The 27,127-nt window shown below is 40.5% G+C and overlaps 3 protein-coding genes across 4 annotated transcripts; 1 reads left to right on the top strand and 2 right to left on the bottom strand.

Annotated features, from left to right (window-relative positions):
* Positions 1-3: 3 nt before the first annotated feature.
* Positions 4-7,387, bottom strand: selenon (selenoprotein N). The gene is made up of 12 exons (XM_044166820.1): positions 6,829-7,387; positions 5,925-6,042; positions 5,662-5,792; positions 5,091-5,303; positions 4,872-4,996; positions 3,933-4,070; positions 3,736-3,817; positions 2,904-3,092; positions 2,715-2,820; positions 2,064-2,176; positions 1,890-1,991; positions 4-1,573 (listed from the first exon to the last, which is right to left on the bottom strand). Exons 1-12 carry the CDS (start codon positions 7,015-7,017, stop codon positions 1,406-1,408), a joined length of 1,674 nt encoding a protein of 557 aa, XP_044022755.1. The 5' UTR covers positions 7,018-7,387; the 3' UTR covers positions 4-1,405.
* A 1,333-nt stretch (positions 7,388-8,720) lies between these two features.
* Positions 8,721-10,745, bottom strand: znf593 (zinc finger protein 593). The gene is made up of 4 exons (XM_044166825.1): positions 10,199-10,745; positions 9,622-9,837; positions 9,268-9,330; positions 8,721-9,110 (listed from the first exon to the last, which is right to left on the bottom strand). Exons 1-4 carry the CDS (start codon positions 10,285-10,287, stop codon positions 8,984-8,986), a joined length of 495 nt encoding a protein of 164 aa, XP_044022760.1. The 5' UTR covers positions 10,288-10,745; the 3' UTR covers positions 8,721-8,983.
* rlf (RLF zinc finger) lies at positions 9,100-26,288 on the top strand. Of its 2 annotated transcripts, none has more exons than XM_044166814.1 (9): positions 9,100-9,132; positions 10,896-11,129; positions 13,414-13,568; positions 15,093-15,174; positions 16,378-16,513; positions 16,658-16,860; positions 19,563-19,699; positions 19,836-19,977; positions 21,141-26,288. In XM_044166814.1, exons 1-9 carry the CDS (start codon positions 9,115-9,117, stop codon positions 25,785-25,787), a joined length of 5,754 nt encoding a protein of 1,917 aa, XP_044022749.1. In that variant the 5' UTR covers positions 9,100-9,114; the 3' UTR covers positions 25,788-26,288. The 2 variants fall into 2 exon arrangements, with proteins under 2 accessions (XP_044022749.1, XP_044022751.1); XM_044166816.1 differs by lacking the exon at positions 9,100-9,132 and adding an exon at positions 9,759-9,868.
* The last annotated feature ends 839 nt before the right edge of the window (positions 26,289-27,127 follow it).

Consider the following 27,127-nt stretch of genomic DNA (forward strand, 5'->3'; position numbering starts at 1 on the left):
CAATTAGTAAAAAAACGTTTTTATTTTACCTTTGTGAAAAAACATGGCACTGGTAGGTTACAGAATAACAGTGTTTTCCCCCTAAAGGCTTCGAACAGTCAGATGTTTCACTCAGAGTGGACTGTGTATGATCTTGCGACACGTCACATTCCAACTTAATGTTCTTCTCATTTATCAGATTTCACTGTTACTATTTCAAACTAGTTTTCCTGATCCCTGTGTTCCTCTGTTTCACAGTAAAAACAGAATCTAGGACCTGAAGAGGAAACATTTCTTTTTGGACGACTGGAAAAGGTGAAAATTATTTCATATTGTGAAACAAAATAGTTAATGGTAGGTCCAGATTGTCATCTTTTTTTCTTCAAACATCAAAGATTTCCTCTTGTCTAGCTAAAGACTCAAGCAAATACATTACTTTGACTGGAGCCTAAAAGAGGATAACAACAGTACCCATCTCTCAGTTCAGCAATCGAATTTTGCAAACACATACCCATTTGGTTCCATTGAGTTAACATAAATATGATGTGGGAAGCAACCTACTGGATGTTTTTTTTGTTCAACAGCTGTTCTAGCTGCACGCTGTACATATTAAAAACAGTTCTTTGGTGTGGTCACGTCGTCCTCGAAACAGAAAAATCTGCATTGATATTCAACATTTGGTTTCAAACTCAAAATACAAGAAAACAACTGTTAATTAATCCGTTAATGTGCCACTGTCCAGTTCTGTTTTTCCTGCTGCTTTTTGTCCCCTGAGTCAGAGAAGGGTATTCCCCTCCAGCAGCCTCAGCAATAACATCAGGCGTCGCCCAGCCCAGAGAGAGCTTTCAGGCAAAGTCTTCACAAACTGCTGAAGCACAACTAAAAGGCAACAACTGCACCAGCCCCGTCTCTGGGTACGCTCAGCAGCACAGAAAACTCATTAAATATTGCACATGCAACACCAGGATATAAAAAGAAGAAATACAGGATGTTTTGGTGCATTATGATGCACTTGTGATTTGTCTTAGGAATGGCCTCTGTCTAAATTTTATATCAACATTAATCAGCAGCTATGAGCAGAGAGAGCAGATCGAAATGTGTTTACATATTTATTCCTGCTCAGTGTGCAAGGCCTTTGTATCTCATTAAAATATACTATAGGCCTACTAGACAGTAGCATTAGGTTTGAGAAGCAATATTTCTCTGTAGGTCATTTATATGGACTGTTTGTCACAATACAAATACTGTATAGAAAACTTTCTGACCAAGAGAGACGCCCAAATAAATAGTAACAGAGGACAGAAGGCAAAAAACGTTTTTCAGCTGCCAACACTGATGAGAAAGCTTCTCTACATAATTGTTGGAGGGTTTTCCTTATCTTGGATCATTACCCAGAGGAATGAATCATTTCCTTCACACACACAAATTACTCTGCAAGATACTCCTTGGCTTTCTCCAACCCCTCCTTGAGGAAGCTGATATAAGTGGATGTGGAGGGGTCCTCAAACCCGCCAGAGAAGCTGAAAGTTGCTCCTTCCTCCTCTGGTTTCATGGCCGTCTGGTCCAGGAAGAAGTTGGCATTGATGTGATGGACCTAAAGCCATACACGGGAGGTAGATGAAAGCCTTTAGTCTGACTTTTTTCCCCCATAAAAAAATGGAAGATTATGAACATCAATAAATATCGCGTCATGACAGTGGACATAAAATACTGCAAGTACCACTGGGATGAAACATTTTTTCCCCTGACTTTGCTCAAGCAAAAGGTGATTTTAACCTAAAACGTTCCACTGTTAGACTTGTACTTGCTTAAATGTACTGCCTTAATACTGATGTCAACGGGTGTGCTTCTACACATGATTTCCTGGATGTTTCATAATTTGTACGCTGATAAAAGAGTAAAATATTTACAATAGTTCCATTGGGCAGTGCCACCATCATCTCCACAGGGAAGTTGTACTTCTCCAGGTGTAATCGAGCCTTTTCACTCAACGCAGGGTTCTGCTCATCAGCCTGTTTAAGAGAAGAAACATTAAGTACAGCATACTTAAGATTTGAAAATGTTGCTCTGTCCTGGCAGCTCACCTGCATGTTCTCCAGCTCTCTGACCAGAGACCAGCTGCTTATGAAGCTCTGGTTGAGCAGGGCCAGGACGGGCGAACTTTCCAGGACGGTCTCCCGGAGAGTTCGCCCCGAACCTGCAGAGGTGTGACAGAGGGGAGACAGAGATTCAAAACGCTTTATTTCAAGGACTACAAGGTTTTGCTTTTAAAGTGAGACATGGAACTTTTGCTGAACAGCGGTCACCGTGGCAACAAGGGACCGTAACAGAATTATGCCAAATGCTAAACAGTAGTTTAGCTAAAATGCTAAACTAATGTAGCAGTAGCACAAGTGGAGAAGAGTCATAAAGTCAGCAAAGTGAGTCAGTAATGTGCGCAACACAGCTAACATTAGCTAACATTGGTCAAAACAGGCCACTGGTCATACCAGTCCAAAGAAGGCTGCAGCTGCAAAACCGCTGAGGGAATTGAACTAAATGAGCGTTTTATTGCGTATGAATTCAACTTTTCATTTGTAAAAGGAAGAATGCCTTACTTTAAAGTATCTAAGCTCCAATACAAAGCCAGTGGCCTGAAACCTGAGTTTACTGACTGTTGAAGGAAAGTGAAAGTGCAGTCTTGCACAAAAACAGTGTGCAATGCTGTGAAATCAGCTACATGTTAATGATCCCACCTCAGCAGGACTGGTCGTCTAATGCTCCCCAAAGCAGAATGGAATGCACCAGCTTATTCTCTGCTTCAGCTCGCTCAAAGGCTTCTGAAAAAGGCAGGTAGGACACCTGGGAATAGAGCACAACAAGAACAATGAAACAGATGTGTTTCAGCCAACAGTGTGTTGAATAAACACTTCGTGGATGCTTACCTTCTTGAAGGGGTAGAGGGTGACATCCAGGCGGCGAGCGGCATCTTGCCAGCTGATCTCTGAGGTCCAGTGGATGTCCTCAAAGACGAACTGGATCGGCTCAGTGCTGCCATCTCGACTGTCAATGATGTTGCCCTCCTCGTCCACGATGATGGAGGGAGTGGACGGGCCTGTGGACTGCAGCTCTAACTGTAAACACATTAATAACTTTTTATACATATACAGTGCAATTTGTCATAAAAAAAATACATACTTTAAGCTGTGACATTTTTATTTGTGAGGAAACAAATCTTAATTAAATGATTTTGTAATCTTTAAAATATTTCTGGGAAATTAGTCGGTGAAATTTGATCTGTTTTAGGCACTTGTACACTAAAAAAGGCTTAAAGTGAAAATGGCTCAATGAGGCACAAAAATACTTAATGCCTGAAAACAGGTATATTTTCAATGTGTACAGGACTAATTGAAGCAAACAAAAACCAGGTAAAAAGGGAATGGGACCAAAGCTTAATGTTACTTAAATTAATACTAGTCACACTGCAAAATTAGGACACACTGTGATGAGAACAGTAAGTCAAAACAGTGACAGGAAACATTTAAAAACACAAAAATCCTTAAACAAGACACCAAGAAAGAGTAATTGTACTGAATGAGCTTATTTTGGCTTAAACTGCCTTAATGACCTCGAACTAAAATCAGCATGAAATGAAAAATGAACACCTGGGGCACTCCATCATGTGGTTGCACTAAGATAAGAACAGGAAGTGCTGGAATATCACATAAATGAAGTAATAGAGACAGTAGTCCTTTCAGTGAATCACTGCAGCTGTACCTGTGGCAGGTATCCGATGTCCACCTCCATGTTGCTGCTCTCACTGGCCCCATATAGCCACTCCATGTCCACATTCAGAGACCTGGGACACAACAGGACACGTCAAACTAGAGCTACAGTAGCTGACAACAACACGCTGAGTGGGTGACAAAGGTGACGTTTGGCGTTAAATAAAAGGTGGCGTTTAAAGCATTTACCGGTCACTGGGGACGTAGAGGTGAAAGTGGCGGACATGAGATGCGTCTTTAGACAGAAGGATGTTGCCGGTGAACTGCCCCGGCGTGAACCAGAAGGGAAAGTCTGGAACGTCGTTGAGCTGGAATTCTGCATGAATCCTGCAGAGGTGAACAGAACGAGTAGTTTGTACCGCAAGATGTGCTCAAAATGTATTCTACTGTCAGTAAGTAACAGGAAAGCCTTGGTGTAGCCTTTTAAAAGTACATTTCTAGCCTCTTTATCACACATTGTGTATATTTAACATTACAGCTGACCATTTTCCAAAGCAAACCATCAGTTGTAGATCGATTCCAAACCTTCCAGGCAGTCATAGGCTTTATTTCACTACAGCTGACTTGAAACTTTGAGATAGTTTATAAATGAGACAGCTTTATATTTGCTACATTACTGTCACATGGAAATACAGTTGTGAGTGAGGACTGTTGTGAAAAATCTGATAATCTTGTTAATCTGATATTTGAGGCTGCTGCTAAAAATTACTGCATGATGTCAGAACAAGGTGCCTGAAAGTCAAACCTGTAGGCAAAAAATAAACAAACATGAAATGCATAGAATGGATTTGGCAGTTTCTTGCATTAAAAAGCTCTTCTGCAGCTGACTCTGAAATCTCACCCTTGTATGAGGTACTACAGTACTTGCAACTGCATTAGCACGCAATGATAATGTAACTTTGACAAAAAAGTCAAGTGGACTCACTGGGGTGGATCAGTCTCTGCATGCTGATATTAAACTGAAACCAATGGCTGCCTGCCAGGGAGGACATTACCATTAATATTCATAGTATGTTCTGGATATTAGTCAGCAATAATGTAAAGTATACATAATTATGTAGTTAATGGGCTAAAAAAAGAAAAAGCACCACTATGGTCTTCTGTGTCTCTTCCTGAATTGCTCCTCACCTGAAGACGATGTCATAATAAAAGTCGTTGCTGGCTCGAATGCAGGCGACTGCGCCCTGAGGAGCAAAACGTGATTTGATGAAGGGCCGAGGGTGGAACATACTCAGCAAGGAGTGGATGAGAACCTGCAGCGGGAGAAGAACAGCTATCAATATACAGTATGATTATCCCAAGTCTCAGCCCGGTCTGACGTTGATGAGGAATGAGTCTTTAGGATACCTCTTTGCCCTTCGGTGAGGGAGGGTGGTAACGATTGTTGGGCAGGTACCCGGTGAAGATGTTGAGCTCGCTAGGAATCACCCACCACGTGTCTCCCACTTCGACCTTGTTCTTTGGGGGCAAGAAGACCCTGAACTGGCTGGCAGAGAAGGAGGAAGATGGCACTGCTGGACTCTTCCAGGAGCGCAGCCCACTCAGAGAGCTATGCGACACCTGCAAGAGCAGGATGAAATCAACTTAAAATAAGAAAATTCGTCAAAACTAGAAGATGTGCTTCTTCTGAAAATGAATGGTACAATTTAATCAGTCTAAGATGATTACAAGTTAATTCTCTGCTACATCATTGTTGATTCAATTCTTGGTTGTGTAACCATTCAGACTCAGACAGAGAAAATGTATTAATGCCAATATTTTTGCTGCGATGATTATTTAAAAATGTTTGTTCAACCTTTCAGAAATCACAGTGACTATTTAAAAGCCTTGGTGCAGGCTTGTCTGTGATTGCTTTGTGGCTTTACAGTAGTCCAGGGAAAGAGGACAATCTAACTACTATAGTTTGGTCTTGTCTTACCCCAAGGAAACCATCCTTGCTTTTTGTCATGGACTCGAGCAGCAGAGGCTGCATTTTGGCCTCCAAGGTCAAAGTCTCTCCATTGGGGTCATGGCTCACTTCCTCCTCAAAATCCACTGGGGGTGTAATTCCTGCGAGGAAGCCACGGGGATCAGAGTCAGTGTAGGGCTAAATGAGACTGGCGAGACTGACAGTTTTGTCAGTGAGAGAGGAGAAGGTATCGAATAAATGGGACATTCAGCGAGAAAGATAACGTGATGTACCTGTGAGTTTCTCAGCAATAGGTTTAAACTCCTCCGGACTGAGATAAAGGTCATGGTCGGTGTCTAAGGAGGAGAAGAGAAAAAGCCCCTCGATACCCAGGGTTTGAACACTCTCTTCCTATCGGAGGGGAGCGTGCGTTAGACTAATCCTTATTGTCATTTTAACATGCTTCAGGGATTTTCAATGCAGCATCAAAGCTAGGACAGTGAGCCATCTCATCGCATAAAACACATATACTGAGGAAAATGATTAACTGGAATGATAAAAACACTGTTGTAGATGCATGATCTTACATTAAGGAATAATAATCTTATAAAATATGTTCACGTTACTATAGTGTTTTGTCCCTGGTGTCAGAGAATACATTCAACCTAAATCAAGTGCTGTGTGGATAAAGATCAGCCCAGAGGCCACAGATTCCTAGCATGTGTTTCAGTCAGACCACCCTTTCTCAGACAGATGCGTGCCTACTAGCGCCTGTACAATGGAGGGAAGGGGGGTTGGGAGGTACAAGAAAAACCTGGAGACTCTCTGTAGCCAAACAAGTGTGGATTAAAACAAGAGGTTGAATTTTAGAAGTTGTGGCACAGACCCACCCCCCTCTAATAAAACACCATGGGGTGGGAAAACTGCAAATGTGGTATTTAGTGGCGACTGATGTCTGACAAATATTCACTCTGTCTGAACACACATTTTTCGAAGAATAGTATTGAAATATAAAAAAGGGTCATAAAATGTCAATGCAAACTTTCTATTAATGCAGACATGCATCTTACAGTAAACTGGCATTTACTCAGCATGATATCACCTAATGCACGTTTATTTCCTTAAGTTGTGTTCAAGATAAAAGCAACACTAAATTAAGATCACTGCTAAATTATGAGACGTGTGTGTGGATCTCACATGACGTTTAATGAGCTGGGCATCTTGGTAATACTTGATCCCAAAAGCGAGAAGAGGGACAGCAACGACTATGAGCAGAGTCCAGAGCCCCTTGGAGATCCAGGATCCAGAGCCCGGACTCTGGTGCCCATTCTGCGGCGAAATTTTGCTCTCATCATTGGGGACTGTTTTATCCACGTCTGCGCCCATCCTCGACCTCCACGACAGCTATTTAGACGAGAGCATTGTTTTCGGAAAACGTCCGAAAAGGCTACCAGCAGTAATCGTTCAGTGTAAACTTTCTCCTTAAAGTGTTTAGAATCTACCGACAGTTCTGTTATCCTTTAGCCGAGGACCGCGCGTCTTTTTCGGCCGTTACACTCGCTGGCAACAGCTGTGAAACGTTAGCTAGCAGCACAGATTTCTTATTTCCCACATCTAATCTAGAACCATATGGATGAGGTTCAGAGGCGTCAAGTGAGCAAGTAATAGCCAGGATAAAACCGGATATTTGACATGTGTGGGCTCAAAATAAAAGCACTCGTAGGTTATGTCTAAATCTAACTAGCCACATTTGTGAACTCGGCGTTCCTTGCACAAATCTTAAGGGAAAAATCAAAACATATCTGTTATTCAACATCTGGTTGTGTCTTCAAATGTATTTTTGTGGTCTCATATATGAATACTGTCTTTGTGGGAAGAAAAAAAAGGTCCGGGTCGAAACCAACGCTTAAATTCAAACTTTCCCACACACTGTGTCGCTCCGCTCGGCTCTTCTTCTTCACTGGGACGTACATGAAGTGGAAATATTGGATTTTAACGTTGTCTTCGCCCCCGGCATACGCTTTTAATTTCCCGGACAGACAGTAAACATCTGTAGGGTCACGTAAATACCTTTTGAAGATACAAACCGCTTCCGTATAACAGGAAAAAATATTCCTCAGGAAACCGTTATGTTTTACACAGTCTATGGTTATGACCGAATCATGGAGTAACATCCTGCTAGCCATTTCACCGATGAGCTTTATTTTGAAAGTGGTGACCGGAAATGTGTTTACATTCTTTCTAACTTAGTAGAAGTTACGTGCTGCAGTCACATTTAAAGTGGCAGACTTGCCTTGTTCATCCCAGGAATGTCTTCTAACAAGCTTCAATTATATGTTTCTCTGCCAAGAAAGACTTGTCATTAAATATTTTGGAACTTCATGTCTGCCAGTGGAAGGGAAGGCTTTGTTTGTGCTGGACTACCCTTTAGAAATGTAACATGTCAACAATGGGGCTGGGTTATAATCTAATATTCACAATAACTTAATTTCATATATACTTTTTTTTGGAAATATAGAGGAATATAGGCAGAAACAAAGGGGGGCTGATATGCAATAAAGATCCCCTGCTGGATTCATACTGGAGGGGTTATCATTTTCTGGTAAGTGTTAGACCATTACAATGCCAGATAAATCACTGAATCAGTATCTCCATAAATTTGATGTTGCCTACACCAAAACATGGACCCAAGGCCTCCAACTAAAGCACAGTCTCTCTAACCTTGTCGTTCCCAACCTTTTTGGCTTGTGACCCCTTAAAATTAAGCGTAGTCTTTGTGTGACCCCCCCATTTCAGGTTGTGACCATAGTGTGGACAGGAGTGGTGTGCAGTTCCAAACAGTGTTTCTTCCTTCTTAGTTTGTTTCATTTAAAATATTTTTAGAGGCCTGAAAAGGTAAAACATTAGCCTGGTTACAAACCTCTCAATCACTGTCAACATCAAATTCAAATACATAATGAAGTATAAAGGAAATGACAGTTCAGGCAAATCAGCAGCTAGGTAAAAGTACCCAGTAATTCACAAAAAAACTGAGGAAGAGTCAGGGAAAAAAAATCATGTGTCCCATATAAATGCAGTCTGACTAAATCCACTTTGTATTATAGTTTATTAGCATTCCACACAGTTCTTCACATACTCAATATTTACATATGTTGCATTACATTACCCAGTATAAGGTAAGGTTTTCTGGTGATAGCCAGAAGTCTAACAGCCAGGCTTGAAGTGTGTCACAAAAAAAGCATTTAACAATGCACTCAACATTTGTGACAGCAAGGAATAATAGAAGCAATAACTGTTTTGTTAATGCTTCTGTTACTGAGTTTATCAGTCCATGGGTTGAAGAGGGCAGCTCTCAGTCCATGTCCTCCTCCACAGACTGTGTCTTCACTTCAACTGTTTTTGGAGGGATGTAAGAGCCCATACCTGCTGCTCTTTCTGCCTCTGCCTGGGTGTAGGGCTCCTCTCTGAGCTGTTTCAACCTGGATGGAGAAAGAAGACGAGGTAAGCTCTGAAACTAGCAGGGATACTGGACCACGGTGCAGTTATAGGGGACAGATGGGTCATTTGAGTTTTAATTTTCAGTCAGAAGATGTGAGTGTATAACACAGAATACATGTGTGGGATATGGTGGCTTACCGTCTTTTGTGCACTTTAGTTTTGAAGTGCTCTTTCAAGGATCTCATATCCACAAAATATCTCCTGCAAGACATGACGTGCCACAGTGTTAAAGCATACAACAACACAGGCTAAGGTTTTTATTATTATTTGATCAGGTGAGGTCAGTGAGATCAAGATCTGTTTTGCAGGAGAGACTTGAGCACAGCAGAAGACATAAGAACAGAAATAAGACACACAGCAAAACACAGCCAGTTACATACAATTATTGTTATTAATTACTGCAATTGTTGGATTTGCAAATAACCAATGTAAAGTTAGGAAGCAGCCCTATTTGTTTATCTGGTCCATTAAGACAAACAGGGGTAACCTTACGCGCAGTGTAAGCAGTAGTGTTGAGCACATCCTGTCACATCGTAGTCCACCTCCTGATGTAGCAGCTTGGATGCAGTCTCAGGCTTCATGTCTGAGTGGATCTGGTCCAGGTCTTTGGTCCTGCGCTTTGTCTTCCATGTCTTTGCAATGTTCTTTTTCTTGTCACTCTTGTGGTTTCCTGTTTGTTTGGACTTCCCCATGGTGGATCCTACAGGACTGGATGAAATAAGACCAACATAGATACTTGGTAAAGTCGTTTGTAGATGAATATCAGGAGAAAACCCAAGTATATGACCCTATACCCTATATGCCGGGTTAATCATTACATCACAATTTGGCGATATGTACCGATAAAATCTGCTGAATACTTACTTTACTGTCGAGTAAGTAGAAAACAGAAACTCCAGATGTCAGCCAACGTAGAAGTTTTAAAACCGAACTTGCTATTTTATGCCACCAAACCAGGTCTTGTGGAGTAAAATGTGCGCCCGATCTAAGTTCCCAGCTCAAGACAATCAGTGATATAGCAGATTTGCTTCTAAAATAATCTTTGTATATCAATTTTAGCTTTGCTTACCTTTCACACGTGTGGCGGAGAGGGAGGATTTTTACTTCCGGGTCAAGAAAAGTTAAGTTATACCTGTTCACCTGTAGAGGGCGCCACATACCACTGTTTAGCAACAAAAAAGATAAGAAAAAAGAAATAAAATAATGTCATGCTATAATCGTGATAATATGATGGCATTAAATACTCAACACGATTCCACAGTTGAATCGTGTTTAAATTGCACACGTTTGCTCAGTGCAATATTATTTGTATGATCCCTGGCTAAGTGGAGCCACCAGGTAAGTTATTGTCAAGCTAATAGACTGTATGGTCAACCTACGTGCCATGCTACATTCCTTGCTCTTCGTAACTTTCCAATGTCACCTCGATGGAGGTGTTTTGATCAGAAATACTAATAGACTGTATGGAAATAACAAAACGAAACCTGTAACAGAAGTGTATTTATGGTTGTCGTTTTATAAGCTGCATATGCAGTATACACTCAATGATGAAACAGCAGCACAGGAAGAAGGGAGGAAAATAGGAAAAAAGCATGTACCGACGGTTGCATTAAAAAAGGTGTACTAAAATAGTAACAAGCAACAACAACAACCTACAAATAATAATACCAACAAACTTAACTTTTTTTTTTTTACAACTCGCCCCCTTTCCGATTCTGTTCTCGGGTTAAGGTGAAGGTCCACTGACATCTTAAATATTCCGACAGCACTTGAAGGCGGCGTCAGACTGCACTGCATACGCGCCGTGGCGGAGAGCGAAGATGGCGGAGAATAATGTCGAACCAGAGCACGAATGGAGCGACCGGGCCCTGGACACGGCCGAGGACACTCTGGTTGCAATGGAAACCCTGCTGGCCACATTGAGAGCCTTTGAAGACGTACTCAGGCAACAAGAAATATCCATAGCATCCTCCACGGAGTACTGCGACAACTTCTGTCAGGTAATGTATACATGCAACATCGAAGCTACCATTAGCTTAACGTTAGCTCACCCAGGATTGTTTTTCTCGCAGCCCGCAAGCTAATTTAGCTAATCTGCGACGGCTGCTGGCCCGCTAGCTAACCTAGCCAAGTTTTCGGGTTGGTGTATAACCGGAGAGCAATTGCTCAGTGTGTATTTTTGTACATATTCACGTATGCCTATAATTTCACGCTAAAACAATTTAACGTACTACAATTGGCCCAGTGATAATGTACATTGGCAGATGAGTGATATGTTGCCTGTTTGCTGGTTCAAGTTGATACAGTCAGCTCGTCTTACTTTCATTTAACTCGTTTAGCTGCATATTATTTTAAAACATTGTCAAAACAGGATGTTTGCATGCACATGACATTGATATGGTTTGCACATCATGCATAATTGCATGTGTGTGGGGCGGGGCGGCATCGCTGTATGTTTATCCAAATTTTCTAGCTATTTGGGGCGTAGCTATAGCGACTGCGAAATGACATGGTACTTTTCAGAAGTTGCACCAATCAAATTGTGTATTCTTTAGCTTTTGTTGTAGTGTCAAAACCTGTGCAGCCAAGTACTTGTGTTGTTTGTATGTTCAAATAGACGGGCAATGTTGTGGATGTTTAATTTTTCTCAATCAACAATGGAAATGCACTCTTATTTGCATTACCCTCATTCCAAATATTATAGATTTGTGAGTACAATTTTTTAAAAACAAATTTTAGTATTTGTATTGGGGAAACAAATGGGAACTACCTTGTTTTCCACTTTCTTAAGTAACCGATTTAAATACTCCTGTCACAACTGTCACTTTCGTTTTCACTGCTTAAACCAAAGTACATGTTTTTCAATCAGAGAGGAGCTTCCAGTGAAAGTTGGTTACCAGCCAGAGTTGATTTGTAGAGAAGAGTAATTTATTAGCCAGTTCTTTGTTTGAATAGTGGCAGCTGCTCAAGGATACGTTTTTTAAAAGTTTGTCTTAAGGCAATACTCACATGCCCATATGTACATTGAAAGAGTTATTGATCTCTGTAAGCATTCCTCCTTTCCACACTAATTAATCCAAAGTTAGTCTTTTTAGCGCACAATTCCAGATTTCTGTTTTCCGGGACAGTGTTTTCTTGCTGAACTGCAGCGGAGGGATAGTAACACAACGAGGGAATTTTGTATTAGAAAGTCTGTAATATTGAAATATACCCATTTCATTTGACTAACTCGGACTGCTAAAGCGTTTTTGCACAGAACGACAGCTGGATTTTGTCCCCGGAGACATGATAGAAAGGGATCTCTTTACAGCCAGTATGGAGAGGAGGAATTATTACAGCAGTAAATCTTTGAATGTACATATGGGCTTGTAACTTTCTGTTTTGCAACTTACTAACTTAAATGATTTTATGAGTTCATATTAAACAAAACAGTTGTGTTGTATTTATTTTCTGTTCAAGTCGGAAGTAGTCTGAATGTAATTGGTACACTGATTCAGGTCTCCCGGGGTTGAGACCTTATTCTTGGCTTCCTTTGAGAGGATACCGTATATTTAGACTGAGGGGGATTAATTTAGTGCCTCTGTACACACAAGCACTGTTCCTGCTGTCTGGCAAATGGGACTCCTGGGATGTTGATAGTGATGATGATTTAATGTGTGTAGCTACATACAGGTGTCATACTGGTTTAGACACAATGATGTTGACTCCTCTGTGCCTGGGGACAGTTGGCAGGTAAGACAATATTTACTGCAAACAACATTGTGCTCTCTGTTAAAGATAAATAATGAATATGAGACAGAACTGTATTTTTTTCTTTTCAGTAAAAAAAAATATATCATGTTAGTATTAATATAAAATATATTTTAATGTTTGATTTTTGTTGAATGAACGGAAGGCATTAAGCTTGCATTCATTACAAAAACATATTTTGGTGAAAGCATCCTCTTAGCCTTAAAATATTAAAAGTGGAAAAAGTGAAAAGACGTCCCAGTACACGTGTCCCTCTTTGAGTCAGTTTTTTTTTAGTGCAAGTTTAATGCTCACTATTTAAGGTTCAGGATTGTCATATGTTGTACAGTCAAATCCCCTCAGACCCAATCAGGAGCATCTCACACCAGACAGAGTGTCAGCTGGGATCAATCAGGTATAGACTGATGTCTCCTTCAGGTGGAAAACCCCAGTTCATCCAGACAAATGTCTCTCATCTGATCTCCTCTTATAATCACTGTTTTTAAATGTTTTTCGTCATTGTTTACATTTTGCAATGTCTGTGTGTGTTTATAGGCACTGATGCACTATGCTGGGAGCAGGAACTCAATGGAGCATGGTCTGCCTCTTCTGGAGGTCTACTGTCTGTCCATAAACTGTTTTGCTGCAGCTCGATCCCATCTCACTGCAGAGTCCGACAGAGTGGCTCTTGTTTTGAAGAGACTAGCTTTGTGAGTACTGGAAAAAAATCCAATGAAAATATACGCTTGGAATCAAACGCATATACAATTTGTACACACGTAGCAGTTTGCGTTGTGGTGCACTTTTATTGGTCTCTATATGGATTTAAGGTGAAAAGGTCAGCTTCTTTAGTTATTCAAGTCCTTAATAGCCTGGCAGTACAAGCCTATAATTTCTAGTTTGCCTAATTTTGTTAATTCAGGCATTTGCCTCATTTCATGTAGGCTGCACAGTAGACGATTGACAGTTTTGTTCTTCACTCAGACATCAGTATGCGCCCTTTATATACCTGACTGGATGAATGCACAGCTAGCTGGGTTGTCATTTGTCTTTTTGGCCGATTTTCAACGTTCCAAAACATGGCGGTTGTTCTGGAAATGTCAGGTGTCTCCCAAACTATCCACAAAATTTTATTTCTGAATACATTTGATGCTAAAATATGCCATGCACTTGCAAAATCATGCCTCATTTTTTTTAAATCTATAACATTTGGTTGAAATGGTTGTTTACAAGGTTTGAGAGGTTCAACAGACAGCGAGCGGCATTGTCCTCTAAACCCCTACCTGTAGTTTGCTGGTACTTGGTTCGACAAGTATCAGGTCATGCCCAATTGCTTCTCTGTGGATGTTTTCCAGGCTTGAATCTTATTAAAAACTCAACTTGCAAAATGTAGTCTGGCTTTGTGAGGATATACCTTTTTATGGGAATAAAGGTGTTATATTGCATTTTGCATTAAAAGATACTGTATAATTGTTACGTATTTTTGATTTGAAGTTTGTTTGGTTTTTTGGGTTTTTTTTCTTGGTCTGACCCACTAGGGCTGGGTGACATCACCTGAAATCACTATCATGTTCAGTTGTCACATTTAGCTCCAAGCACAGACTGACTGACAGTGATTGGTTGTTACTTTGGATTATACGTTATTCTTGTTGTACTACAATACATTAAAGGGTTCCTGTCTGAAGGAATTTAATGAACATTTACTTATGACTTAAATTTGGTCGGTTAGAGGTTCAAAATGTCTTTCAGTTAATTGCCAAGCTCACACACTACGGCTCCAATCGCACTCCTTCCATCTGCAAATGTTATGTGAGGAATGGGGCTTGTTTCAGTGTTTTCAGATAAATAAAAAGTACTTTTAATAGTTACATTTAACTACTGGCGGATGTGAAAATTATATGTGGTATGGCCTCAAAAACATGTCACCGCTGTTCAGTCTATTTTCAAACAAGCCTTTTTGACATGTGTTGATATGTTAATGTATGAAGATGTAAAGCTGACTCTTCTAAAACATTAGAATACTTTGTTGTACCATCAAATTTAGGTAGTATCATAGATTGTAAAAAAAATAAATTAAAATAAATGGTGTGTAGTAGAGATTAATATGTCCAGACTTCATACTTGCAGAGCCTCTGTTGTCTAGTTTTTCTTTTTTTTTTTTGGTCAAGAATAGAACTGTCCAGAATTATCATAACTTAGAGAAATCATTGTAGTTGTGTTTGTCTTTGTTGCAGGAGCTGTTTTGAGCTGTTGCTGTCAGTGCCTGAGAATGAAATCCCATATGAAGCCTGGGTTCAGTTCCACCACACTGTTCAGGTAGAGGACTGTTTCAAAACATTGTTTGCTGATGGCTTGCAGATTTAAATCATAGAGAAAAAGTGTTGATGACTTAAGTCAACAATCACTTCAACAAAAAATGCTCTTCTGTTGTGTGTGTGTGTGTGTGTGAGAAAGAATTTAGGAACTGGATTATTTGTGCATCAGCAGGTGTTATCAAAAGCCTTCTGATAGAAGGCTAGTGAAGCTAGCAGTGTTTTGTTTCTGTTTGCCCCTTGTTGAGTCTAAATCACCACTGTTTATAGCCTCAGACTCATCATTTGTTGTCAGTTGTGTACCTCAACTGTATATATAGTCTTTGTCTTGAAGCATTTATGAATCTAAGATTAGCAAAGTAGAATTTAAAAAAAATTATTTGTACACTTTTTTTTTTGTTTCCAGGTATGGCTGTCATGATCAGAATTTTACTACATGATTATCATGGCCAAAATAATTCACGATAACGATATTATCGCAATATCTATAGAAAATTGTTAGCTAGCTAAAAGCTAGCTAGTTACTGCGTCGTCTTTTTCACTTTTTATTGCAAGTAGAAACCAGCATTAAGGTGCATTATCGCCACCTACTACGACAAAACGAGAACTAAAAGAAATGGAAATTAGAGGCGCTGGATTATGTACACAATATTATAATATGTGTATTATTAACATGATATCACTATTTAATTTTTTAAATATCACAATTATCTTCAATACCAGTATATCGCGACACCCCTATTTCCTGGTAATGAGCATTTCAGTGTCCTATATTTGCCTGGATTCTTCACAAGAATTATATTGTTTGATGTGATAAAGTAGATAGGTAAATGTAAAATTTCTGTCAGCAGGAGTTGACATCAAAGGAAAAGTAATTAAAAACTGGGCAACTTGAGATTAACTGTGATAGATAGATAGATAGATAGATAGATAGATAGATAGATAGATAGATAGTTTCATTTCCAGACATGTGGTGTTCCTTTGTGTAGAGTAGATAAATTGTTAAACTGGGCCAACAGGTTAAAGTCAGTTATGTAGTAATGTGAACTAATGGCCTTTTAAGTACTTCATTTGTAAAACTCTTTATCTCATGACATTATCACATGACAGTAGTGGAAGAGTACCACTGCTGCCTCTGTGTAGGAAAAATACCGAACAAATTTTTAAATTGTATTTAGATGTAAAATGTTTTGTGTGTTTATTGCAGATTGCCCATGATACCTTGTTACAATATGGCAGCACAGACCTCCAAGCTTTACTCCAGATCACAGGAGAGGGAGGAGCGTGGAGCAACCCTGTCCTTACTTCTCTCCTCACCGGCCAGCCCACCAACCCAGAAGAAGGTCGGAATCTAGTTAACTTGTTCACTTATCTAGGTTATTTCATTTGAACATGACAGCACAAGCATCACCTTTTTAGTGCTTATTGTCACATTGGCCTTGTCGTAATAGTTTGCTAATCAGATTTTCTTTGAATTCTGTCGCTAGTTGATGCCTACATCAACTTGGAGGGCGAGGGCTTCATGGAGATGCGGGTGAAGCACCTGGAGAAGATGGGCGAAGTGGCCAAGGCAGTGGTGCTGGCCAAAGCTTGCACTGAATGCAGCTTCATCTCCAACCAAGCTACCTTTCGTCAAACTTATGTCTCCCTCCTTTGTCACCTGCTGCCCAATGAAGAAGCCATCATGGAGGTATTACAACACGTTGTTTTTGTGAATAGGGATAGGAATACTTGCACTAGACTTTCAGTTGTTGGCATGATGCTCTTTTAGTACAGTCATACGTTTGTGCCTCCTTTTGTCAATTTTAACAACTGTGATGAAATGTTACATAACAGCAATGGTTCTCACAGGTACTTAGTATGTTGGCACTGTTCTGTTGGCATCAACAAGAGTGTGACAAAGAATATAAATGACAAGTTGCCAAACTGCAGGATATTCTAAAAGTATATATAGACTTTAAAACAGTGGGGGCCACTTCCGCAGTTGCCAGGTAGGGAAAGATTGTAGAGTAGCTCAACCGATTTGGTTTAAAAAAAACTCCACATATTGAGGTAGCTGTAGAACCTAAAATGCGTTACGATCAAGTTTGCATGAAAGCTAGTTGGATAAACAGTTGAAATAATCAGCTAAAAATAATGGCTAAATGGTTCAAATAGATAAAATAATGGCTGAAGCTTCTGCTCAACATGCTGTTGCTATATTAAGAGACATAAGGTTGTGGCAGGATGTGTTGTTGGATCACAGCAGGCTGTGGTCTACAGATGAAACAGCCTTGGTTGTCACTATTCAGTCACGCAGACTGACTCAAATGCAAACACACACACAGGAACAGCAATTCTCTCCTTCCTGCTAATATAAAATTGATATTATTAGTCATGAATAAAAATATGGACATATTTGCAAGTCAAACCTTTTTATAATAAATATTAAAAAAGGTGTCTATTTATAAAGTTTATCTGCACCGTCTCCAAAAATAGAGCCCCAAATTCACATGCAAATTGAGCTTTCCGGCATTCGGTTTGAAGACCTTCAGGGATTCAGTATAAAATAATGTGAATTCACTGGCTTTTCTGTTTGTTTGTTTTGTTTTTTGTTGGGTTTTTTTTTTTTATTACACCGCAGATACAAGTACTCTGTATACTCAGTGACACGCTTCCTCATTTTGGTAGCAATTGGATCTACGGTTTAGGAGGAGAAATTCTAAATGGTGAACAATGTAGTTAGGCAGACTTTAGTGGTCCAAGAGGCTTTTTTGTAGAGCACATTGAGCTGGACTTGTGAGAGAAATTTCAAGTCATTCGGACTTACGGTGTGAGGGGCGTGGCCTGTTTAAAATTGACAATGACAAGACAATAATAAAAATAATAATAAGCCGACACAAACTCAGTAGGGTTCTACCGCTTTGCGGTTTGAACCCTAATATTAAGACAGAACAAACACAATAGTAATAGTAGTAATAAATATTATTATTCCGCTAAAATTAGGCTGTTTTCTTAACAGGCAAAATGTGTATTTGATTCGAATAAAAGGGAAGCAAACTCACATTAGTTTACATGCAGTTATTGTACTGATGTTTGTGATGGGCTTCTATTCTATACCAGTACAAATGTATAGCCAAATCCATATCATTGCTCACAGCTTGTGTGTGCTGGTTGTACAGCCCACCCCTCCCATGAAGGAACCCCCTTGGATCTGTCAGTTTCATAACCGTGCTCGCTCTCCTCTGCCTCACTCACACATCCTGTTTGTTTTTTGTTCAGGCCTGAGGGGGAAGAAGAGATAGTTAGATAGAGAAGTTCAGGCGGTCAAAGTGATAAACGTAGAAAAATGCATGCTGCAGGTTCAAATTGAACATTTAAAGCCTTTTGCCTTTTGTATGCAAGTAGTTAAATAGATACTTAAAGTGTTGCATATAATGGACTATTTTATGCATGTATTATGTCATTGTGTTTGATTTTAATACTTCACTACATTGTTGTTGGGTTTTTTTTGTTTTGTTTTTTTTGGGTTGAATCATTAGCATGTACAAAATATAAGACCTTGGTTCTTGTTTGAATATTGTCCTTTCTTCTTAACATTATGAGAGTCCTGAATGATGTTGGAAAATAATTGGGCTATTGTCATCTGTATTTTACCACATTATTGCAGTGGTGTATGACTAATCACAAATTCTAGATATGCAAAAGGAACCTTTTTTTTTTATTTTTTTTATTTACGTTTTATGTATTCACACAAATTATATCTGAGATCCTTGGGTCATTGTTTTTTAAGGATCTTTTTCTGTCAATTTTGCCTTCAAGAGACTTGACCGTAGAGTTTTTCTTTTTATCCCTAATTTTCTTTTGGAGCAACTTAAAATGGGGTGGATTGACTGTAGGGACACACTGATCAAACTTTCTGTCTCCCAGTACCGATCCAATACCAATGCGCTCTTTTTCACCAAATTTTAAAATCTGCATACCTCACTGTGTGGAACTAATTGGAATCATGTTAATGTAAAGTTTGATGAGCCATGGGATTGTTGTGGCACTAAAAACTAAGTCGGCGGCTCAATTGGTCTGAATTAATGTAACAGATGGTGAAAATACTGAATTTTGTAATGAAATTAACAAAGAAACGGCATTTAATTAGGATCGGTCACATTATGATCTATACTCAGTCCAAATAATAAGGTCAGTATTGGCACCCATTCCGATCTGTCATATCATATTGGTCCATCCCTCATTGACATGTTAACTTAAGCATAATTGCTCATTGGGTGAGAGAGGCTAGAGGAGTGAAACTGGTATTATACATTTGATTTCCAAATTTAGAATTAAATAATGCCCGGAGATGTGTTGTCTGTCATCTTCTTTTCTAAGCAGTCAACTCTGTATTTACTCCCTGAACAGATATCCAGACTTGACTGTAAGGATGTACTTGAGATCACATGTAATTTAGAGACAGAGGGGGAGGAGAACACAGCCTTCATCTTGTGCACAACTTTCCTGACACAGCAGCTCCAGCAGCAGAGCCTTTACTGCTCCTGGTGAGTAGTCCAAGGGGTTTGGTGGACTGCATGTATTGTACATTATGTATTTATGACTACAGTCAAATGTAAATTGAATATCAGTCTGGATGTCTAAAGATCTCTGATCAAAAACCTTGTCTTTTTTTATCCAAAGGGAGTTGACTCTGTTGTGGAGTAAGCTTCAGAGGAGGATCGACCCCTCGTTGATGTCTCTTCTGGAACGATGCCTTCAGCTAGGTGCCATTGCCAAAACAGTCTACCATTTGCTTTACCTGGTCCGTGTCATTCAGACAGAGGTGAGCCCAACAGCCATACTGTCCATTTTTATACTTGATTCGAGTTGGTGCATTGGTTACATAAGGCTCCTTTTCTTTTAAGATTATTTTTTCTGGCATTTTTGCCTGTGATAGTAATAGCTTGAGAGAGACAGGAAAAGCAGGGAGAGAGGGGATGACATGCACCAAAGGGCTGCAGTAAGGATTCAGCCTTGATACATGGTACACGCTCTACCAAGTGAAATACAGATGCCAGATATCCAACCGATCGTCCAAGAGCTTTTTCTTCTTTCTAGCAATTAATCAGGCATCTCCGTGTGACTCCCCTCAATCTGCACGTCAAATGACAACCGATCTGGCAGAAATTGCAAGAAATTTCAGCTTTAAACATACAAGTGTCAAAAACAGTGCACCTCTTCAAAGTAATCCAGTATTGGAGTTGCAAGTTGTTTTGCGGGCAAGCTGATCTTGCCTGCTTGGTTAATGTTTACTTTTGACCAATGTCATGTCTGACTCACAAACACACCATTTTTCAAAATCTCATTGCCCAAATGTTAAGAGTTCTTGAATGTCATTGAAAGGTCATTGACTCAAGTGAAGTACGATTGCAAGTGGGAACCCTGCCTTGTTACAGGCCATTTTCTGCCCAAATACAAAATTATGTCAGAAGTGATTTCTTGGTGGTTGTTGTTATTTTATGTTTTTTTTTTTTTTTTTTTAATTTAATGCGTGGGTTTTAAATAGTAACTGCACCCGGTCTAATAATCAGCCTTGCCATGCTATCTAGTGGTGACAACATGCTTTTTCCACAACCCGTGCAGCTGTGATGTAGCGTGGATCTTTAATACCACGCTGCATCACACCTGGGTATGGTCACAAGAGACTTGCACTATACCTTTTAAACCCATATAGTGCTACAGTACAGCTACTTTTTCTCCTTCCAAAATCAAGTTTAATGGGGCAAATGTGCTACTCTGGATCCCAAGCTGAGAAAGTAAAATCATCCCCGTTTTCATATATTAATTAATTTAGCATTTTGAATTGCAGTGACATTTTACCTATAGTTTGAGAATGTGATGAATGTAAAACAGTGTGCGATTTAAAAAATTACCCTATGATTATTTGAAGGAAATGTGGTTTTTGTGTCATTGTTTAATGCTAATAATATATCACTCTCTTTTCAGGCGGAGGAAGTGGGGGTACCTGCCTCAGTAGAACTTTGTGTCAAAGCCCTTCAACTTCCAAAGCAGGATGACTCAGAAACGAGGATCTCTGTCTGTAAGACGGTGTCCTGCCTTCTTCCAGACGACCTTGAAGTGTTGCGTGCCTGCCTACTTACAGAGTTCCTGCTTGGCCCCAGCCAGGAGGTCTTTGGGTGCCTTGAGGAGCTTTACTTACGCCCAGATCAAAAGCATGACCAGGAAAATGAGGTCATTCCCAACTCGCTACGCTGCGAATTGCTACTAGCACTGAAAGCATACTGGCCTTTTGACCCCGAATTCTGGGACTGGAAAACTCTCAAGTATCACTGCATCTCCCTTCTAGGGTTGGTGCCGGAGTCAGAAGGGGAAGAAGAGGAGGCGGTAGACAAACAAGACAAGGGTAAACAACATGAGCCGCTGGGAATCACAGTAAAAGTAGAATCTGAGCAGCAAATGGCGATAAATGGAAGTCTTGATGGTGAGCAGCAGGAAAAAAAGCAGTCTTCTAATTTACCCGAAATCCAAGGAGAATCAGAGACAAAGAAACACAAGTTCTGCTGTCAGATTTGTAAGAGGTTGGTCACTGACACCCAAATTGTTCACCACTCCAAAAGACATGCAGAGGACAAGTGCCACCCCTGCCCTGTGTGCTTGGAAAAGTTTAAGAGCAGAAAGGAACTTGTTCCTCACGTGAAACAACACATTCAGAGTGAAACGCATCTTGACAAAAACAATGTAAAGAAAGAGGACGTGCAGAAACGAATGGATGAGGAGGATGATATTGAACCAGGTGAGATCACCATTGACCCTTCCTTAATGCTGTATTACAAATCCACACATGATCCAGACGTGCTGCACCACATTGTGCAACAAGCCAAAACTGTTAAAGACAAGTATGTGGATGATGACGAGCATGTAACATTCGATTACATTGACCAACACTTCAGTCTGCAGAACCGGGATGAGTATCAGTGTCCAGGAACCGGGTGTACTCGGACTTTTAAACATTCCAAGTACTTATATGTCCATTTAAAGTCAGAGCACAAAGGTGATGAGAATGTGAAATATTTTCATCAGATGAGAGACAAGCGGGAGAAGTGTGTTTTTTGTAGACGCCATTTTGTCTCCGCTTATCATCACCGCAAACATCGAAGAATTCACTATGGTGATCAGCCTTACACATGTGTGGTTATAGGTTGTGGTGCTCAGTTTAGTACTTCTAATGAACTTGTCACGCACAAACAGACCCATGGCTATCAGCTCAACTACCAGTGTGAGCTCAAAGGCTGTTATGTCACTTACTCCGACTTGGGACAAATCTATCACCATGAAGCACAGCATTTCAGAGATGCAGCATTTACCTGCTCTAATGCTGAATGTAGAAAATACTATTTATCCAAAAAGGAATTCATAAAGCATTTATCCACACACAACATCACCTTCTCTGAAGACGACTTTGAGGCTCAGAGGAAGGCAAAGCGGAAACTTCTTAAGATGGTTAGTGAAGCGACACCCCACCTTAATAAGTCAGTTGATGCAGAAAAGATTGTAAATGGAGATGTCCTAACATCTTCCTCAGTAAGTTGTGCCTCCACTTTGCAAGCATCTGACAGTAAGGAGCCCAAAGCAACAATGACCTTGGTGGCTGTGTGCTTTGATGGAAGTAAGTTCACCTGTGGTTTTGAGAAGTGTGGCATGACTTTCTCCAGAGCCAGAGATGTCCAGAGACATCTGAAATGTGCCCACCCAGAACACCTTAAACTGGAGAACAAAGAACACAAACATGACAAAGAGCGGGGCTCAAAGTCCAAAGGGATAAAGACTGAAGCTGAGACAAACAGTGAGGAAAAGGGAAAAAATGAGCTCTCAACTTCACTTGAACCCATGGATGCTGGCAAAGAAAGAAAACCATCCACTCATCCCAAAAACAATGAAACCAACTCTTCAAGCCTTCAAAGAAAAAATGATGCCCTGAAAGAAATTCTTATTGGGCTCAGTAAACTGGACCTGAATTCTTCATCGCCTCAAAGTGTGCCAAGTGAGCCCCCTCAGTCCAACCCAGAGTCTAATGCATCACAAATATCTCTTCATCAGGCAATCATGGCAAAGCCTCCTGTTGTATTGCTTCAGAAGAGAACTCCACATCTGCCTGAGGAAAAGGTAAAAGTCAAAACCGAACAAGTATCAGCAGCTGATGAAGAAGGCAGTGTTGAATCTTTAGCCGCCGCTAAGCCATATACCTGTGAAATGAAAGGTTGTGGCTTTAGGACTGCCCAGAGTTACAGCTTAATGCGACACTATAACACCAAACATGGCCGTACTGTTGAACAGGCCAAAAGGTTGACTTCTTTGAAAACAACATCTTTTAAGCCTTACGTGTGCCATCTTTGTTCCAAGAGTCATAGAGAAAAACATGTGTTGAGGGCCCACTATATTCAGATACATAACCTGAGTGAGACTTTGGTGGACAAAATAAACTGTGCATCTATACGGTATGAGGGCAACAAAGACCCTTCAAAGCATACATCTCAGCACTTGACAAACCATGGTCTAAAAGCAAAGAAGAAAGAGATCCCCAAGTTGCAACGCCAACACGAGAAAAAACCCTCCACCACAATAAGCGAAAATGGACAAAACTTAGCCAATCATTCTGATCCATCTGAAGAGGAAGGAGAAGATGAAGCAGAGAGTAGAGAGGAAGACAGTGAGCAGAAGGGAGAAAGTGAGGATAGGACCACGCAACAGGTCAGAACTACAAGACGTTTGGTAGCCAAAAGTAATCTCTGCTATATACTGGATAAATTCAGTAAACCCTTTCATTGTGTAGCAAAAAACTGTGATGCAGCTTTTTCCACCCAGGGAGGCCTTGTGCGCCACCTACAGTTGGTCCATCATTACAATCGCTCTCAGCTCTTGTTGGAGAAAGATTTTGATGCACATCACAGTCCAGACGTCAGAAAAGAGCCTGCCAAGAAAAGGCCTCTTCCAAACTCAGATGAACCTCAGCCCCAATACAAATGTCATTTTGCCAACTGTAGTGCTTCCTACCACCTTAAAAGCAGCCTAGTGCGTCACACTCGTGATTACCACTCACAACCACCAGAGCTAATAAGGTGCAAGTATGAAGGCTGTACAAGAGTGTTCAGCCATGATGATGCACTTAAAAAACATACGCTTTATAGTCACTATGAGTACTATGATTCACTGGTGGTACGTCTGCAGAGCACTCACAAAAAGTCAGTTACTGGATGCCAGAAGAAGCTTATTGTCACACCACAGAGTCCTCAGAAAGAAGAACCTGGTTCAACCACCACACAGGCTGAGAGATCGAGTCCCGGGCCTGAAGTGACTGCCCAGTCAGAGGAAATGGGTGAGGAGGCTGTTGTGGAGAAGAAAGTTTCAGGAGAAAAAAAAAGGAAAAGAAATTCTTATGATCGTTTTGTCTTCAGATCTCATGAAGAAGCACTACAGATGTGCCAAGACCGCTGTTTGCGTGTGGCCTACCCATGCATGGTTCAGGACTGTGATTCTGTCGTCACGTACATGGGAAGCTTGCACCGTCACTACCTGAAGGTTCACCGCATGCGTCGAGAAGATCTTGTTAAGAATGACGATAAGCTTGTTTTTAATGCTGAGCAGCTTGAGGAACTGATTCAGAGGAAGTCGGCCAGGCCAACAGTTACAGGAGCATGCTCTCCTAATGGGGTTCGCAAAATGGAGTATCAGGCAGAGCCAGAAAACACAGGGGAGCAGCCTGCACCCATGAGCTTACACTCAGTCAAGGCAGACACACAGGACAAGGATAATCATGATCCACTGGGATTCCCAGAGGAGCAAGAGGAGGAGCCACCACCTGTTGAGAGAAATGGCGTCCTTGTTGGTGCAGATGAGGTGCTTTACGGTGAACCGAGCACTGGTGGGCATGCTGAAGACTCTGCTGCAGCAACACAGAACAGTCAGAAACAGGAGGAGAGGTTAAGTTTGGATAAAATTAAACCTCTTCTTCGTCCTGTCACTGTTGACCTGTCGCCACCATGCTCACTGCGCTTTACTACTGAGGAGGGCTTCCAAGACATGTCAAGCACCAAGGATGGTGGTAAAATGTTGAATGGGTCAGCTCTGTTGCCCACCCCTGTTCGCCAGCCACTAAAACGAAAAAACGAACTGTCTGAACAGCCTTCAAACTTGAAAGATAGTCAGCCTCGTAGCCCTTCTCCGCGCCCTTTTGACATCGCCGCCTATAAACCTATTGGCTTTGAGTCCTCATTCCTGAGGTTCATACAAGAGACAACCCCAAAAGACAAAAACACGGTGCCGGCAAAACGGCGAGACTCTTTCAGACGCAGTTGTTCCGTTAAGGAGAACAACCAGCTGGGAATCTCTCACACCCGCAGCAGACGCACTCATTCCCCACTGCTGAAGCCCCATGCTATGACTGGAGACTTCACATCAGTCCAAAACTTGAAGTCCATCTTGGACAAAGCCCTGGCAGGGTGTGGGGACCTGGCTATTAAGCAGCTTCAGTACCTCAGACCTGTGGTGGTCCTGGGGAGACCTGTGTGCACCACCACCCTGCCTGACCTCTTCCCTTCAGACACCAACAACAGCAAACTGCTTCTTGGAAGTTAGTTTAACTGAGCACCTTTTTAGCATAGCAATGGCAAATTACTTTGTATTTTCACAAGCTGTGTACCAGTATTTTTATTTCTCCCAAAATTATAGTATGTTTTTTGTTGTTTGTTTTTTAAGTCGCCAAACTAAAGAGTTAAAGAAATTAGCGTTAAGACAAGCTTAGGCAGTGCACATGAGATCCAAGTGGATTGTTTTTTAGACATGTTATGTTAACTCATGATCACAAGTGTATATACTGTAGTTCTCTAAGATAACTGTACAGATTTTCAGATTGTTAGAAATGGTCAGTAGCGTATTGCAAGGCCTTTTCAGTTGTGTGAAAATGTGACTGAAAAACATTTCCTTACTACGAAGTTCTTGGGGAATATGTTTGGTTATTTTTCACCTCAGTTTATATTAAATAAGTGTTGAGATGCAGTGGACAGATGTTGGCAGACATGTAACACTTTCTAATAAAAATAAATGTGGAAACGAATATAAAGCCCTTTACTTTCCAAATTGTGTAAGTGAGTTTTTTTATACTGAGTTTGGTAACTTCACAGTGAAGTGGCATCTAAGGAGCTGTTTGCTAAATTGAAAATACACCTAACCCATTATCTTAAAACCATCTGTGTTGTGTCTATGTAATTCCACTGCCTGGAATGTGGTATTTAAGCTTAATGGAGCACAATGAGGTACCATTGTCAAAAATTGGAATTGGCAATGTGTCAGATACAGATTACTTATAAAATTATATTTTATTGTCTCAGATTGCAGTTATATATCCATGAAGTAGGCTTTTCACTCTAGGGGTTTGTTAATTTGGTAGACAAGGTTAGAGTACCTACCGGGCAAAGCTGACAACTACCTGGAGGCTTAGATCCTGTAAACTGTGTTGCACTTAGTTTGTGAAAATTTGATAAATTGTAATTTTGTTTGAGAATATGCAGAACTACAAGGACAATATAAACTGACATAACAGCCTTCAATAAATCGCTATTTGAAAATTTAGGTTTTAATATCTTCATTATTTAATCTGATATTATGACTATGTAGTGCACATTATTTAACAAATGTGCTGAATTAAAGTACCACACATAAAACCTGGATCCTTGCAGTATTGCAGCATAGGAGTACTGTACACACTGCACGGAGTGGGAAGAACGGGGTTAAGGGCCCATCAGCTAATTTAGCCCAGGGGGCCACCAAACAACTTAATCTGGCCATAACTGTAGTTATTATATTATTGATTTAATCATCTGCTGTGATTAAATGGCAATAGATAAACAATGAGGTCTATTACATATATATTAGATTGGCTTTCCATTAAAGACCATAGACTGGATAACGTTTTGCAC

This window comes from Siniperca chuatsi, linkage group LG15 (genome assembly GCF_020085105.1).
Source record: "Siniperca chuatsi isolate FFG_IHB_CAS linkage group LG15, ASM2008510v1, whole genome shotgun sequence".
Lineage (NCBI taxonomy): Eukaryota > Metazoa > Chordata > Actinopteri > Centrarchiformes > Sinipercidae > Siniperca > Siniperca chuatsi.

What these genes read in the sequence shown, in the direction of transcription:
- rlf (XM_044166814.1), top strand. An exon ending in GCCCACCAACCCAGAAGAAG is followed by an intron (nt 16,514 to 16,657) that starts GTCGGAATCTAG and finishes TTCTGTCGCTAG; the next exon opens with TTGATGCCTACATCAACTTG. An exon ending in TCCGTGTCATTCAGACAGAG is followed by an intron (nt 19,978 to 21,140) that starts GTGAGCCCAACA and finishes CTCTCTTTTCAG; the next exon opens with GCGGAGGAAGTGGGGGTACC.
- znf593 (XM_044166825.1), bottom strand. Translation starts at nt 10,287, where the DNA reads ATGTGGCGCCCTCTACAGGTGAACAGGTATAACTTAACTTTTCTTGAC. An exon ending in CTCCGCCACACGTGTGAAAG is followed by an intron (nt 9,838 to 10,198) that starts GTAAGCAAAGCT and finishes TATTTCATCCAG; the next exon opens with TCCTGTAGGATCCACCATGG. An exon ending in CACTACTGCTTACACTGCGC is followed by an intron (nt 9,331 to 9,621) that starts GTAAGGTTACCC and finishes CATGTCTTGCAG; the next exon opens with GAGATATTTTGTGGATATGA.